General features: G+C 43.3%; 1 protein-coding gene across 2 annotated transcripts in view; it reads left to right on the top strand.

Annotated features, from left to right (window-relative positions):
- The window catches only part of LOC133365310 (sodium channel protein type 5 subunit alpha-like), a 351,981-nt gene that overhangs the window by 119,013 nt on the left and 216,510 nt on the right, over positions 1 to 16,458 (top strand). For both annotated transcript variants that reach the window (XM_061587000.1, XM_061586999.1), the window contains one exon: positions 14,734 to 14,825. In XM_061587000.1, coding sequence (XP_061442984.1) covers positions 14,734 to 14,825 — 92 coding nt within the window. The remainder of the gene's footprint in view (positions 1 to 14,733; positions 14,826 to 16,458) is intronic.

Genomic DNA, 16,458 nt, shown 5'->3' with positions numbered 1-16,458 from the left:
TCAAAGAGCTGTCCAAGATGCTTTCCTTGAATGTTCAGACTAAAACCCAGAGCAGATTCACTGCCCCGCTGACCCTGGAGCCACCAGCCTCCACTGCCCTAGGAGGGCAGGAACCTGGCTCCTGTGATCATGACATCAGGAGTAGTGAGGCTGATGTGCTTTTCTTTGGCTGAAGTACATAACACTGCAATGATCCATGTGCCCAATAAATTGCAGTCCTTGTTTGGCCCTATGTAGAAGCAACATTTCTGAGAGGATGGGCAGATTCTTGGGCTGAGCGGAAATTGTTGTTGTTGATGTGTTTTTTAATTGGTTTATTTATGTACTGCTTAATACTAGAAACAGGCTTCTAAGCAGTTTACAAAGCATAAAAACAAGTTACACAAATGTTAACATATAAACATCCATAATTAAAATACACATCAAATCAAACTCATGAAAATATATAAATATAAACTTCCATAATTAAAACATGCAATTAAATGATTCCATTAGGAGACTGATGTTGAGAGGTCAAGGGGATGCCTGTGTAAACAGGCATGTTTTCAAAAGATATTGGAATGCCCCCCCTGGGTTGTCACCTCATTTGTCATGGGGGCATTTCAGCAAATTTTGGGGTGAAAGAAACCAATCAGCACTCCTGTTGACTCCTCACCACTATTGGCCCCCATGTTTAATCCCCCATAATGCCTCACTTCTTTCCTGTGTCACCATGTGGCATTTTGGGAGGGAGGGGGGGAAATGGTCATCCTCACGGGCAGCTGCCAGTTGTGGCCTCCATCTCTGTCCCAGAATGCCCCTCAGAACTCCCTGAAATGCAAAGCAGGACAGGCACTTTTACCTATCCATTTTATTTATTTATTTATGTATTTTAAAGCATTTCCAAACTGCTTAATATTTTAAAAAATATCTAAGCAGTGTATATCATGTACAACAGAAAAACAGTATCCATTAAAATAAAATCCAGTGTAAAACCAATAAAACAACAGTATGAGACGTATAAAAGCATGTAAAACAGAGATTCAGGGGATTTCATATGCATTAAACAGGGTTCATTCTTGTGGATCAGAGAAAGCCTGGGCAAAAAGATGTCCAAAGCAAATGATAGTTGATGCTTTATGTAGGACAGAGGGAAGGGCATTCCACAGAATGGGGCAACAGCAGAAAATGCCCATTTTGCGGTCATTGCCCTGTGATGTTCTTATTTTGCAGCTTTGACTTCTGTGAGGCTGGGGAGGCAGAGACATTGCAGGGAATTCATCTTCTGAGTTGAAAGATGGAGGCAGGTCTGTGGCCTGAATAAGGAACTGGCTCTTCTCCCATCAAGGAAGTAGCCTGAACCTCATCAGAGTCCTCCAACATGCTCTGCAAGGTTCCTGGGTCATGGCCTTCAGACCTGACTTGATGGGCCAAAGTGATACCAAAGGAAGAACTGAGGGTACCAGAGGGGGATGTGGCCTTCAGTTTTGACAGATGAATTCAAGTAGTGATTGAAGTGTGATATTTAAGGGCTTGGCTTGAAATCTCCAGTGGCCTCTCAGGGTCTTGGCTGCATTTGAACCACAGACCTTCCAGGAGCTAGACTGGAGCCTTGATCTTTGATCATTGGCACATTTTTGTGGTCCAAAATAGTACCATGGATTTTTTTGCCTTGCTGTCCCACTGTGAATGTCCCCTGCTCTTTCCTTTCTGCGTTTAACTTCTGCTTCTTCTCAGTCAACCTTTTTGTCTAATCTCCGGTTCTGTTGTGAGGGGTTGTAGCTCAGTGTTAGAGCGCATGTTTTGGATGCAGAAGGTCCCCAGTTAAGTCTCTGGCATCTCCTGATAGGGGTTTGGCAAGACCCCAGCCTGAAACCCTGGAGAGCTGCTACCAGTCTGGGCAGACAATACTGAGCTAGATGGACTAATGGCCTGACTAGCTTTCTGTGTTCCTTCTTCTGGCCTTACCTATTTACATGAGGGATGGGGAACCTGAGGCCTCCAGATGTTACTGGACTCCATCTCCCATCAGCTCCAGCCAACATAGCTTATGGTCAGAAATGATGGGAGTTGTAGTCCAGCAACATCTTGAGGACCATTAGTTCTGCATCCTTGCTCTGCTCTTCTTTGACCCCTGCAAGCCCCTCATGGTCCCCATGCCCCTCCCATTTGACTGGGTGCTCCCCTCTCATCTGCCTGCTCTGGCTGCCTTCTGGGGACTCTCCCAGCCTGCCTCTCTGGCTTATTCCTCAGGCCCTGTGGGGAAGACGCAGGATTCCTTGTAGATAGGGGTGTGTGTTGTGTTGTTGGGATGTGTGCCCACATGTGCTTGTCTTTATTTTTTAAAAACTTCTTTCCAAACACGGGGAGGAACTCAAGAGGTGAGGTTATGCTAGCACAGGATGCTATTGGAAGGGGTGAAAAATGTATTAGAGTGGCCTGGTGAGCCTGTGGGTATCTGCTTGGCACCCCTAGATGAGATGTGTTTCTTGATAGACAGTAACCAGAGATAATGATCAAGGGATGCAAACAAGCCCCCTTCTAGGTTCTTTCTCTATGATCCAGGAGGACAGAGAGTGGAGCACAGGCATCTAGCTATCTGCAGGGTTTCATGATGAGAAATGTATTTTATTTATATGTTTATTTTATTATATTTATTTTTCTCTGTGATTTATATACCGCTTCATATGTCGAAGAAAATCTCTAACCCTAACCCTAAAAATATCACAAATAAAATCAAATACAAAAATACAGTAAAAAAAAATCCTCATTTTAGAGCTGCAGAGATAACAATTAGATAAACATCAAGTTGATGGCGCAGGTCCGTAACTCAGTGGTAGAGCGTCTGCTTTACGTCCAGAAGGTTCAATCCCTGGCAGCTCCAGATAGGCCTGAAACCCTGGAGATCAGCTTCCAGTCAGTGTAGATGATATTGAACTAGATGGACCAAAGGTCTGACTTGGTGTAAGGCAGCTTCCCAAGTTCTTAATCATTTGGGGAAAGGCCATAGCTGAGTGGCAGAGCATTTGCTTTGCATGTAGAAGGCCCCAGGTTCAGCCACTGGCATCTCCAGGTAGGACTGGGAAAAATTCCTGCCCGAGACCCTGGAGGGCCGCTACCAGTCAGCATACCAGTATTCTTCAACCTCGGGTCCCCAGATGTTCTTGGACCACAACTCCCATAATCCCTCAACAGCATGGTCAATGGTCAGGAATTATGGGAGTTGTAAGCCATCAACATCAGGGAACCCAAGGTTGAAGAGCAGTGCCATCGTCAATAGGGAACTAGATGGACAAAAGGTCTGACTTGATATAAGGCAGCTGCCTACGTCGATGTGTTAGTTACCCCTGACAGTGTTCCCACGTAACATCTGGGATAGTGCAGTAGACTTGCTGTAACATGCCCTAGACTTTCTAATTCTTCCAAAGCTCTGGCACTAATGGCAAAAGAGGACAAGCAATCTGGTGCTCTACACTTTGCAGGACCTGGCAGCATCATTGGGAGGACTAGCTTAACGTGGCAGAAGGGAAGCCCATGTGGCTGAGGTCCCAATTAAGAGTCAGAGAGCACCATGGGAGTGGACCTTTGCAGCGGTGTCGGGTTGCTTTTTTCCCTGCCCCTGCCAATCGGCTGAGGCCGGCAGCTCTCCAACTGCCTGCTTGCTCCCTTGGCAGGACGGCTGATGCCCTGGCAGTCTGCTTGCTTGCAACTTGGAGGCTCTCGTCTTCTGTTCAAAGTGAATTCTTAATTATTCAGCTCCAAGCCTCCCCTCCCCAGGGCAAATAAAAACAAAAGGGTCGGTTATTCAGGACAGCTGCTGAGTTGGCCAGCAGATGGGAAGTGAAACAGGAACATCCAAAGCAAAGAGCAAAAAAAAAAAGAGAAGGTATCATAGGCGACAAGTGCCTTGAGAAAGCTCTACAAAGGGGAAGCGGTCAATAGGTGCTGACATTTTTTGGGGGAAAAAAGGAAAGTAATTGCACGGAAAGACATTTTTAAAGGAGAGAAAAGTAATGGTGCCGAAAAGGGCATTGCCACGACAACCAGGCAATTCGGCTTGAGTTTAAAAATCTTGTCAATTCCCTTTTTAAATACTTCTTGGCTGCAGTTCCAGGAATCACTTAAGCAAAGGTACATTAAGCTTTAACTCCCACTGTCTTCAAAAGGACAGAATCGGCTTTTGCAGCCTGAACTCTAGCTCCACTCATGGCTGCTTTAGGGCTGTGTGCAAAAAACCTCACCACCGTTTTAAAAAATCAATTATTTAAAAGTCTAAAGGCTCCTGCCCTTTCCTGATTCTTTAATAAAGCCCCCTCTGTAGAAACAGCATCCTGGGTGTACGGGGAGCCCTAGGAAATTAAGTTTTCCCATGTCACCTCATGGCCTAACAAGGATATCTGGTGCCTGGGTGGAAACGACAAGTTGTAGGGCTCCTGGTGCCAGGACACTTGAGACAAGGGACTGGGAGAAATTTGATGCAGTTCACATTTAAAGCTGAATCTGTCAAATTTGCACTTTCTGAATCAAAACACAGCCATGCTTTGAAATTTGCACATATCTGAATTTTGCAACAGAGTTGTCTAACCAAGCAATATTTACAAAAATACATATATTAGGAGAAAGTGTGCATTAAAATGAATATATCAGTGAAAATAAATAAAAATGCATACTATTAGGAAAGATTACTTGCAAAACTGTTACATTAGTCAAAACTGCATACAAAAATGTGTTTATTAGGAGAAATACAATTCACACTACAATGCTGAAGAATTTTCATGAAGACTTAAAAAAAAAACCCGCGAATAACTGCAGAAATATGCAAAACTGGATTTAAGATTTTAAAAATGAGAAACCAAGAGAACAGAAAGTGACACATCCTTCCATCCCTACTTGGGACATGTAGTTTCCAGGACATGTCATAACCATACAAAATGGAGGATTTGGAGCCCTGGGGAAACAATATTTCCCAGAGTTCCTGGTGCTATGACACAGCTCTTCAATGTTCCAGCTGTGAGGGTGGAAAGGGGGATGGTGAGATATTTCGTTCCCTGTCAGTACCACAGAAGCCGAGTAAGGGGATAGAGGGCTCCTGAGTGGCATTTTCTAGCAAAATTAGAATTCTTAGAGGGAAGAACTCCCCCCCCCCAGCACTCTCCAATGTCTCTTATAATTGCAAGCCAGATTCTGAATCTAGATGTGGAGTTTGGGGAGTTCATCTCTCAGTAATGCTAAGCATTATTAGTAAGCTTTGGGGGAAAAGATTTTCTGAAGGCTTCTTTTTGAAGCCCAGAATGATGTCTGGCAATATTCAGAATTGAACAGTGCCAAAGGTTTGCTAATTTTTACCATTTGTATATAAGCTTGTGGCCAGCCATTGTGCGTGCATTCATTTGTGTTGGCCATGGGTGTGTGGCAAGCTAAGAGTTAGGATGGCTACTTGCTCATTGCCCCCAAAGGACAAATGCATCACCAAACAGGAGGGAGGAAATTGCATATGGTAATTTATAAGTATTGATGAAACATTAGAAATAATTACAATAATTTAAGCAGAAAAATGATGCATTTTACCTAGGGATGGGGGAGAAATTTGATTCAGCTTGCACTTAAAGCTAGATCTAGCAAATCCAACATTTCTGAAACAATTTGGAATCTGAAACACAGACATCTTTTGAAATGTGCGCTTATCCAAATTTGGGTTGCAATTCTCCAGCTAAACAATATTTACAAAAAATGTATATATTAGGCAAAAGTGTGCATAAAAATGAACATATTAGCAAAAATAACATACAAAAATATATTATATTTGGAGGAATTGCTTGTAAAAATGTGCACCTTAGTCAAAACTGCATACAAAAATGTGTGTGTTAGGAGAAATTTGTACTAAAATGCTGAAGAATTTCCATGAGGATTTTTCTTAAATAAAAGCTAAATTGCAAATTGCTGCAGAGTTTGGAAAAATGAGAAACTGAGAGAACTGAAATCGACAGATCATTCTATCCCCAATCTCACTCTAGAAGACTATGAGCAGGTAACCGGCACGTCTGCTCAGTTTGCTGTCCAGGTGCTTACTGTTGATGAGTAATTTCAAGCCCTAGTGATGGGTAATTTCCTTCTTCTGATTCTTTAGTGTTGGACCAGACAACCCTTCAAATAGAGGACATCTTCAAACAGAGGACTGTAAAATAGGATATGTCGCCTCTGAGAGAGACAAAATGAAACAATGTGAAACCCTAAAAAGTAGCTTAAAGTGGTTAATTGTAAAAAAAAAAAATTCATTCCTTAAATAATTTTAAGGAGCTTAAATTTTTAATAGCATTGAAACGTAAGTGCTCAGGAGTTTGCCAGCCATCCCTCTGCGATGGCCTTGTACTTTGTCCTTATAGACCAAAACAGTGGACTCTGGGAGCTGGTTTTACTTCTTCCTGAGCTATTTAGTAGAATACTGCCTGCTTTCGTTCTCTCTCTCTCTCCCCCCCCCAATATATCTTAGTAAACGAATGAGCCAAAAGCTGGTTTCAAAAAACACAACATCATGAAAGCAGAAAATTCAAGGAAGGGGCTTAGATGGAACAGCTCTGAAAAGGGCCAGGCCCACAAAACTCACCTCCCAGCTATGGCCTTATTCCCATAGGCTATTTTGGAGGACACAGAGCTAAGATCACATCTACACCATACATTGAAAGCACTCTCGTACCATTTTAACAGTCATGGCTTCCTCTAAAGAATCCTGGGAACTGTGGTTTGTGAAGGGTGCTAGGAATCATAGCTCTGTGAAGGGCCTCCTAAAAACTCTGATGTCATATATGACATCACACCTGATGGCTTGGTTTAATGGGGAGGGCTAATTAGGCCCATGGATCAGAGGCGCTCCACCTCTGGACTAGATATAATGGAGTTGGAAGAAGCTTCAGGGCTGCCCTTTTGTGTGGCAGTGCACTGCCCTCAGTTACAGGTCCAAAACTCCCCCGAGACTCCAGTTCAGGAAGATGAGTAAAGGAAGCCTTTAGATCTGCATAGCCCATCCCATTTAATGGTTGCCTGAATTAATTGGGCTGTTATCAGGTGATAAATTTGTTAAGTTAAATGCTGGCTCCACCAGGAAATAGTAGCAAGGTCTCATTAGCTACACAGCAGCTACAATGGAAACCTACTGTGTTAATCTGGCCACATGAAGGGTTGCCGACTGCAAATGTTAGGATATTCTCTAGGCGGGTCTTTCAAGCATATGGTTAAATGCCAATACAATCTAATGCTTTTCATTCCCATTGGGTTTCGTAACCTAATGCGGTCACACTTGCAAGGATTTCGCTGCCTGACAATGAAAGCTCTAGATGCCACCATTGTATCATGTTTCTGGTAGCTTTGAGGGAATGGCAAAAACTCTGTGAATGAGCCACTGCCTCTGTTTATTAGTTACCAAATGGCCAGGATGGGTAACAATTTGGAAAGGCGTGAAGAATCCTATTGCAACAGTGTTGGACATTTATAGTGCCATCTTACACATCAGCTTTCCCTAACCTGGTGCCCTCCGTTGTTTTGGATTTTAGTCCCAGTCAACACAGAGGGTGCCAGGTGGGTATGGCTGCGATACACGTGTATTTAATACAAAACCAAACAGATTATTTAAAGCACCTTTTTCCTGGGTGCATGGAAAGGGAAAAATAATCTTTCCCCCAGCTGCCTGAGAACAAATTTGTAGGCTTCTGCCATCCTTGTGTGTGGGGGCACGTATAGCATACTAAAATCCCAAAGGAATTCACTTTTCACTTGTTTTTGAGAAGAGTAGTTGTATTGGTCTGTTGTCCTACAAGAACACACACGCACCTCTCAGTTTATATTTAAGAGCAACCCCGCAAAACTCAGTGGAGCTTCTGAGTAGACCTGCATTGGATTGGGGATTCTAGTCTGAGGCAGCTATGGTGAAGAATAAAGTAGTTCAAGTCAATTCCTAGTAGGGGTGCCAGGCTCAGGGCCTGAGAATGATTCTGTATCTTTAAGAGAAGAGAAAATTCAGCCAAGTGCAGGTGTTCTTGCAACCCTGTAATGGGAAAAACCTCAAGGTGAATGTTTCCCTCCCCCCTGCACAACTTTTAAAGATACAAAAGACCTCTTGGTTGCAGCCTCCAAGAGGTCTTCTGTATCTTTAAAAGTTGTGCAGGCGGAAGGGAGAATTCCACCTTGTGGTTTTCCCCATTACAGGGTTGCAAGAACACCTGCACTTGGCTGAATTTCTCTTCTCCTAAAGATACAGGATCATTCTTAGGCCCTGAGCCTGGCAACCCTAATTCACAGCACTTTTGTCTCTGCTTAAGCTCAGAGTGCTTTTGTCTCTGATTGCACCCATCCTCAGCTCTGGCTCTGACTGGCAACAGCTCTCTGGGATTTGAGGCAAGGAGGAATTCCCAGGGATTGAATCTGGCACCTTCTACATGCAAAGCACTCAGTGACAGCCCATCCCTGCTTAGAAGACTGAGAAACGTTGCCCAGTCTACCCCTTTCCTTTCATTGAAACATAGGGCACTGTCTTATATTGAGTCTGACCACTGGTCCAACTAGCCGAGTATTTGTTGATATTGACTGGCAGCAACTCTTAAGGATTTCAGACATGAGATTTCTTTCTCAGCTCTACATGGAGATGCTGGGGATTGAACCTGGGACCATGTGCACGCAACCCTCTACCACCGAGTTATGGGCCTTGCCTGTGCTTGGTATTGTCCAGAAGAGGAAGAGGAGGAAATACAGGGGTCCTGCTTTGGGTGGCAGCCACATCTCTTCCATCATGTCCAGTTCTTCTGTCTGGTTAACTTAGCATGATCAGACGGGGTTGTGGCATCAGCAGAAAGACAGGCTTCCTTTTTGCTTTCCATCAGTTTGTGCAGTGCATCTCTCTGCAGTTCTCGCTGCTAACAGAAGCAAGAACTCTGTGAGCCTGGGATATTTGTTGAGTGAACACAGTGAACTAAGAGCAGGTGGTAGCACTTGTACCTCTCTACTGTGTTCTTAGAGAAAGAAGAGAACCGTCAGCTCTTCTATATCAATCAATGCTCTCTTAGTAAGGATGCCCCCCTCCAAAAAACCCCGAGCAACAGTGTGCTGTGGATCACTCAGGGCTTGGCTCCTGTGTTAGATGAATTTCATGTGGCTAAGACAAAGTCCTCCTGCAAGGTCACAATATGGGGTTCGTATCAAGGGAAGGCACCATGCAGATATGGGCGCATAAGGAATATAGCCGGGCCTTTGATTTGTGAAAGGCATCGAATCTTGATGCCTTTTTCTAGGGTTGAATGAAAGGAGCAAAATGCAGCAGTCCAGGATACTTTGGTGCATGAGAGACTGACCCATACCAGGATGCAGAATCCAGTGCAAACCAGGATTGCTCTTTTTCAAGGTTACGAGCCAAATCCTAATCTCTAATCTAGTTTCAGATGGGAACCCTGAGTAGCATAACACATGATGAGTGTCAGTCCAGACATGGTGGGGAAATCTTTATCAAACTGCGGGCCACATTCCTTCAGTGTGGAAGAGGGAAGGGACACACACTGGAGATGGGTGGAGCCAGAGGCAAAAGTGGGTGGAGCAACCAATGTGACTCTTGCACTTGTACAGTAGGGTACATTCCAGCTACACAAGAGTCAGTGGCTTCTGCACATAGACACCCATCCTGCACCCATGCAAGCAAGAGGCATGATCCCATTTCAAGGTCATATTCCAGCCAGGCAAAAACATGCCAGGAAGGCATGGAGTAGGGATGGTGAGGGGTGTGGCGTGGAGACAGTCCTGAGGGCCAGATAGAGAAGGCTGGAGGGCTGCAGCAGGCCTCCAGGCCTGAGGTTCCCCACCACTTTGCTAAACCATGGTTAAAGCCAACAGGAAAAGGTAAGGGAGAGATTTGCCCAAGGGAGAGGATGAGGCAGGTAAAAGGAGGGATATATCGATGAATCACTGAACACTCAGACCATGGTATTCCCAATCTCTGTATGGATGTGAGAGTTGGACAGTGAAAAAAGCGGATAACAGAAAAATCAACTCATTTGAAATGTGGTGTTGGAGGAGAGCTTTGTGCATACCATGGACTGCGAAAAAGACAAATAATTGGGTGTTAGAACAAGTTAAACCAGAACTGTCACTGGAAACTAAAATGATGAAACTGAGGTTATCATACTTGGGACATATAATGAGAAGACCTGATTCACTAGAAAAGCCAATAATGCTGGGAAAAAGAGAAGGGAGTGGAAAAAGAGGAAGGCCAAACAAGAGATAGATTGATTCCATAAAGGAAGCCACAGACCTGAACTTACAAGATCTGAACAGGGTGGTTCATGACAGATGCTGTTGGAGCCTCCCGGAGGTCGCTGATTCATAGGGTCGCCATAAGTCGTAATCAACTTGAAGGCACCTAACAACAAGAAAAATCTGATGTTAGACTGTCAGGAGAACACACTGGTTTGGAAATTCCAAGGGGTGATCCCTGTTAGGGTGTTGCAACTAGGGAAGGTAAGAACTGTCAATTTCAGTTTTCTCCATTTTTCTTTTTTCCAAACTGAAATTCAGTTCTCCACACTTCTGCAGTAATTTGTGATTTTTTTTTAAAAAAAACACCATGCAAATTTCTCCTAATGCACACAGTTTTGCACACAGTTTTGACTAATGTACACATTTTTGCAAGTAATTTCTCCTAATGTCATGTATATATTCATTTTTATGCATACTTTCCCGCAATATATGTATTTTTGTAAACCTTGTTTGGTTGGAGAACTACATGACAACATTTGGGTGAGTGCAAATTTTGAAGGATGGCTGCATTTCAGGGCAAATGTGATAGATTCAGCTTTAAAAGTGAGCTGCATCAATTCCCCCCCCCCATCCCTAGTTGCAACAAAAGCAAGTCAACAAATCTAGGGAATAGAAAGGAAGGAACTGTAAACAGTGTAGTTAAAAAGCCATGAAATGTAAGAGGTGCTGCCTGTGACATTTCTATGCAAAGCTCAGATGTTGAAATGCAAGATAAGTACATAATCCATATTAGGGCAATCCCTTCATTAGGCAACCAAAATGTCACAAAACTGTGCTCAAGCTTTCACATTCTCCAGATAAGATAAGTGACCATTCACAACAGCAGTAATTGGTGATAACATAATCCTAACATTGATATTGCATTACCAGTTTTTAATCCTTTATTTGTCTTTGTAACTTTGATATTGGGGGGAAATATAGAAGATAATTTTAAAAGGTCTCTGAGTCCTGTTCCGTTCCCCACTCCTCTCTAGTTAACACTGGGCTGGTTCACCCATAACGCTAAGCCATTGTTTGCTTAGCCAAAGTGTCGTTTGCTTGATTGTCTGAACTCTGCTCATCAGACTAACTATATTTTGTTTTCTGGCAATGAACCACAATGTGAAACTATTTTTTGTTTTTTGTTTACAAACTCTGGCTGCATTTGGCATTGTGTCCAAATCCAATAGCCTTTCTTACCCATGGTTTGTTTGTCCACCAGAGATGCTCACTAAGCTAGAGGCACAAGACAAGAACAGCTGGAAAACAAACCAAGCTTTGGAGAAACAAAGTGTGGCTTCTTTGCTCATCTGTGGAACAGCTAGTGGTTTATTGAACAATCTATGGTTGAAACAAACTTTGGCTTTAAGTTATGTGTGAACACAGCTACTGTGCGATAAAAGTTACCTATCTTCCCATCAATCTAAAATCGAGTCCTACTTTATTGCTAATATTGGTTTTGTTTGATTTTCCTTCAGCCCTCCAAATACTGCTGGATTGATCACCCTGGCCATTGATCAGCCCCAGCAATCATAGGGTTTGGAGTCCAACAACTAGAGGCAGCGGAGACTGGTGACTCTGATGTCAGTGAAGCAGTGAATCTGCTTTCAGCACCTTGGAGAGCTCCTTGAAAGTTTGGGCTAAAACCTGGAGTGGATTTACTGCCGCACTGACATCAGAGCCACAAAGCTCCACCATCTGGAGGGCTCCAGAGGTTCCCCATCACTGCTTTAACTGGCTGGTAGCTGCTACGAGAGGAGGAGTTGGCAGGATACAAGTTGTGGTACAATGTTTGTGGTTTAAGGAAATGGGTTTTTCAGACAAAGCATTCAGGATGGTTCTTTTTATAGGGGAATATTAAATTACAAATCCCATGCAGTCATTGCCTGTCTCTTTCTGTTCCCACTATTGCCCCAATGAACAGAAAGCCTGGCTGAGTCTGTATTTGTTCCAGGCAGAGTTCCTATGGAGGCAACATTGTGCTTTGCCTTTCTTCATTTTAATCTGCCCCTGCCGGCATTCCCTCATTGGCACACCATAATGTCTTAGGGGGAAGATCTCCTCTCAGGAGCCGAACTTGAGAAATGAAATGACTTGCCAGCATTTTAGAGCTGACATTTTGAACTGAACATGCTTCCCGTGTTGCATTTAAAAATTGAAGGTTTGGGGGGGGGCAGAGAGAAAAGGAATCCTAAAGTGTTTCTGATTAATGTTACGGTTAGAGGACAATGTTGTAACTTGCCACATTCAATAATGTTTTACAGCTTGCTTTACCCCCTGGAAATCCCTCCATCAATCAGTACAACAAAATTAAGAATGTTGGGGGAAATATCAAATCTAAATTCAAATGCTAGAAGAATTTGCACGGAAATTTCCTGCAGTACCCCTTTCAGCTTTCTCATAAGACTGTAAACTGAAAAAATGGTTGAATGCGTTCAGCATTTTAAAATATACCAAGCTGAAATAGGAACTAAGTTTGATGGTCCTATTTCTTAGCAGAGAGAAAAACAAGCAGCAGAGTGAGATAAACCAGTCCACACCTTTCTCTATACAAATAACAACAGACACAATCTCCTTAGGTAAAAGATAAAGAACATTTACTCACAACCTCTTCATATGTTCAGAAACATAGGCTGTAGCTTAGATGAGAGAAAAATAGTCTCAGTCCATCTTAGTCTTTAGTATTGATGCTCTCAGCAGAGAGCCATGCGCCATGTGGCCTCTCCCAGTCTCTCCCTCCCTCTCTCCCCTCCCTCCATGCTTGACCTGTAAAGTTTGGGGGTTGTCTGTTTACTCATTGGTAATTAAAAAATACTTGGTAGATGCTCAGAGTCTATTACATCACACGTCCTAGGACAGATGCCCTGTATTAAAAGCAGCAGTTGCAGTTATTCCCGGTGATGATAACACACCCCAGTGTTTTTAGACCAGCCTTCCCCACCCTCCATATATTTTGGACTACTGCTCCCAACCACCATAGTCAATGGGCAGCAATGATTGGAATTGTAGTCAAAAACATCTGGAGGGCATCCAGTTGGGGAAGGCTTAGTATTAGTATTAATATTAGTACTATTACCACTCTCAATCAATAATACACTTTTGACTAGGGTCTGAGATGCCTCCAGTTACTTTGAGTTGACCTTCAGATGGAGGTAGATTTGTTGTCTTCTCCAAGATTCTTCTCCTAATGCCTGGCCTCTCTCCAACATTCAAATCTAGCTGCTTGAATGAGATCAGTGCCCCATTGCTCAAGACGTTATGACTCTTGTCTCACCCTTAGGTCTGGTTGCAGGCAGCTTGGGAATAGGATTCCATTTCACCATGTAGCAGAATTCCACACAGACCCCATTCCTGTCTTCCTTTTCCATGGCACTTGCCAATAACATTATTTGGTTGACCTACAAAATCTTCCCTCGGCCATCTAAATCTGTCTGTGTTCAGGAAGAGTGTTGCTACTCAGTAGCTCCAAGGCCAGGTCAACATGAGTCATTCGTTGCCTCAAGGCAGTGTTTTTCCAACTGTGAGATGGGTTATCTTGGGAGTATATCAGGGGTTCTTCAATGAGAATATCAGTAACGGGGGGAGGGGGGAGAAAAAAAAGTTTGCCCACAACTACTGATCTTGTTTGCTGCTGCATTGCTGCAGGGGAATTTGGGGTATGTTTCAAGAGGCCCCTGGATTCACAACAGGGCATTGCTACATATGGTGCATGGCACAGGGTAAAGCAGCTAAGCTGAGACTAATCAGGTCTGGGACTGATTGGTGTCTGCACTAAACATGTAAAGCACTATGATAACACTTTAAACAATCATGGCTTCCCCCAAAGGATCCTGGGAAGTGTGGTTTGTTAAGAGTGCTGAGAGTTGTTAGGAGACCCTCATTCCCCTCACAGGGGTACAATTCCCAGAATTCCTTGGGAAGAAGAACCCTCTGTATGCTGTCTTTAGCTCCATCACAGAAGAACAGTGGGCTATAAATTAACCCTCTAATACCTAACAATGAGGCTCAATAATAGCCCTCGCTAGCATTATGCTTAAGCTGACTCTGTGCCCGAAAACATGCCCCAACTATCATGCACCAGAGGGAAATCCATTTGGAAAGGGTTTCCCAAAGGTAGGAGATTTAAAACCTACCTCCTTAAGTTAAATGAGACAATGCAACATTCATGCAGTTCTCCAGCCTTGTGTGCCCTGTTGTGTATTTCCAAATAACTGTGGTTTAATTCAACAGGTTTGTAGGAGAATTTACAAAACTAGGCAAAATTTCTGCCCTTCGGAATTTCAGGGTATTGAGAGCTTTAAAAACTATTTCCTACATTCCAGGTAAGAAGCCCTGATCCTTGCATATCTGCTCTCGGCTACAAGTGACCTTTTCCCCCCTGTTCCTCCCCCCCCCTTTCTCTCTTTTCTCGTCTACTGTCGTTACTTTGCTGGCGTTCTTGTCACGGTCTTCTTCTTGTGTGTGACTTTCCCTTGTTTGCAGATACATAACTGAATTTGTGGACCTGGGCAATGTATCAGCCTTACGAACGTTCAGAGTTCTTCGCGCGCTGAAAACAATCTCAGTCATTTCAGGTGAAAAAACCAATACGAGGTTAAACACTTGGGGCTGTGCACTCACAAAGCTTAGGCACCATTCCCCCAGAGCAAAACTGTTGGTGGAACACAGCTTGGAATAACAATTGGCACTTGATTTGGGGATGGATGAGTGTCCAGAATGGGTCCTGTCAATAGAATACTTTCTTTCATACGTTTACCTCCCACCCCCACCCCCATGCCCAGTATTGTTTTGTGGGCATCAAAGGCTTTCTGGGGCTCCAAAATTTGCCAGCCTAGTTACCTATGAGCAGAGAATCCACCTAGCAAAGTTCTCTGCAGTCTCATTTTCAGACAGTTTGGAAATGAAGTCCACTATTTCAAACGCGGTTAGTTAGAAATAAAATATTGTCTAAGTGTGTTTTAAAATAATAATAATAGTAATAATAATAATTTCAACATATATAAAAAAGAAGAAATAGTGAGATCTCTCAATGAAATTTGTCAATGCTTATTTGCAGGCTAAACTAAAATGCTATTTATGACCTGGGGGGGAAGGAGTAAGGAATCTGAAGGATCTCTTGTATCCTGCCCCATCATTATCATTTGATCTGAACTGATTTTGACTCATACCAATCGATCAATAGTTCAGTGCAGCATCTGAAGGAATGTGGGCACAATCCATGAAACTGTTCTTCAGCACAAGAACATTCCATTCTGAAGGAGAACATTGTGGTGGATTGCGTTCTATGGCTCCCTCACCCTTAGCAAAAAACAACCCCCCCCCAAAAAAGAGCAATGCCTCTTGCTTTTGTCAGCACCTAAAGATGCCTAGTAACAGATGTTTTCACCTCTCAAATTGAGGATGGTGTTTTCTCTGAAAGCAGATTGATGGGGAAAACAAGTAAATGTGCCCTTGTTGTATCTATGGACAGGTCTCATTCAACCTCAGTGTTTAACATATTTGACCCGCATGGCAAGGTAGAGAAGGTGGCAAAACAACCCTGTGCATGGTAGTTCCTGTAGATAATTATCCTGAACAGATGTTGGCAATTACAGGTCAAAAATAGTCTAAGGAGATTGCTTAAAAAAGGGGGGAGGGAGAAAATCAACATCCATTTAGGAGATGGGAAGATTTTTTCACTCCATTAGATGGCAAACATTTTCACCGTGGCACTCTAGGTTGAAACAAAAACACCAGAGCAACAGCAAACATCATCTGCACCTGCAGTAAGTATTTTTAAGGTGTAGGTTTTAGTGCTGTGCTGAAAATTTCTCCCGCTTTTTTTTTTTAAAAAAATTCACATTGAAGTGGAATTGCATTTGGAAATTTATCAAAGGGGAGAGAAAATGTCCATGAAATTATCATGAGTGGGGTGCAGATTTTTTTTTTTACTTATGGTTTTACTTTTCAGGTGACCAAGGGGTGTTTGTGTGTGACATCTCTTCCATTCTACAACTCATATTCCTAGTGGTCTGCCCTCTGCAGCCTTCCCAAATGCCTGCACTCCAGTGAAAACCCACGGAGGGATCTTACTCCTCCCATGGGGCTTTTTCAGATCAGGAAGCATGGGCAGCCAGGAAGGCTGCAGAGTGCTGAAAGAAACTGAAAAGAAAAACACATGGACACCACCCTTAGTCACCTTGCAATCATCAGGTAAGCTGAAAATCC

The sequence above is a fragment of the Rhineura floridana genome, chromosome 10 (genome assembly GCF_030035675.1).
Source record: "Rhineura floridana isolate rRhiFlo1 chromosome 10, rRhiFlo1.hap2, whole genome shotgun sequence".
Lineage (NCBI taxonomy): Eukaryota > Metazoa > Chordata > Lepidosauria > Squamata > Rhineuridae > Rhineura > Rhineura floridana.
The sequence above is the reverse complement of the archived record's forward strand: the minus strand, read 5'-3'. Positions and strand labels throughout refer to the sequence as shown.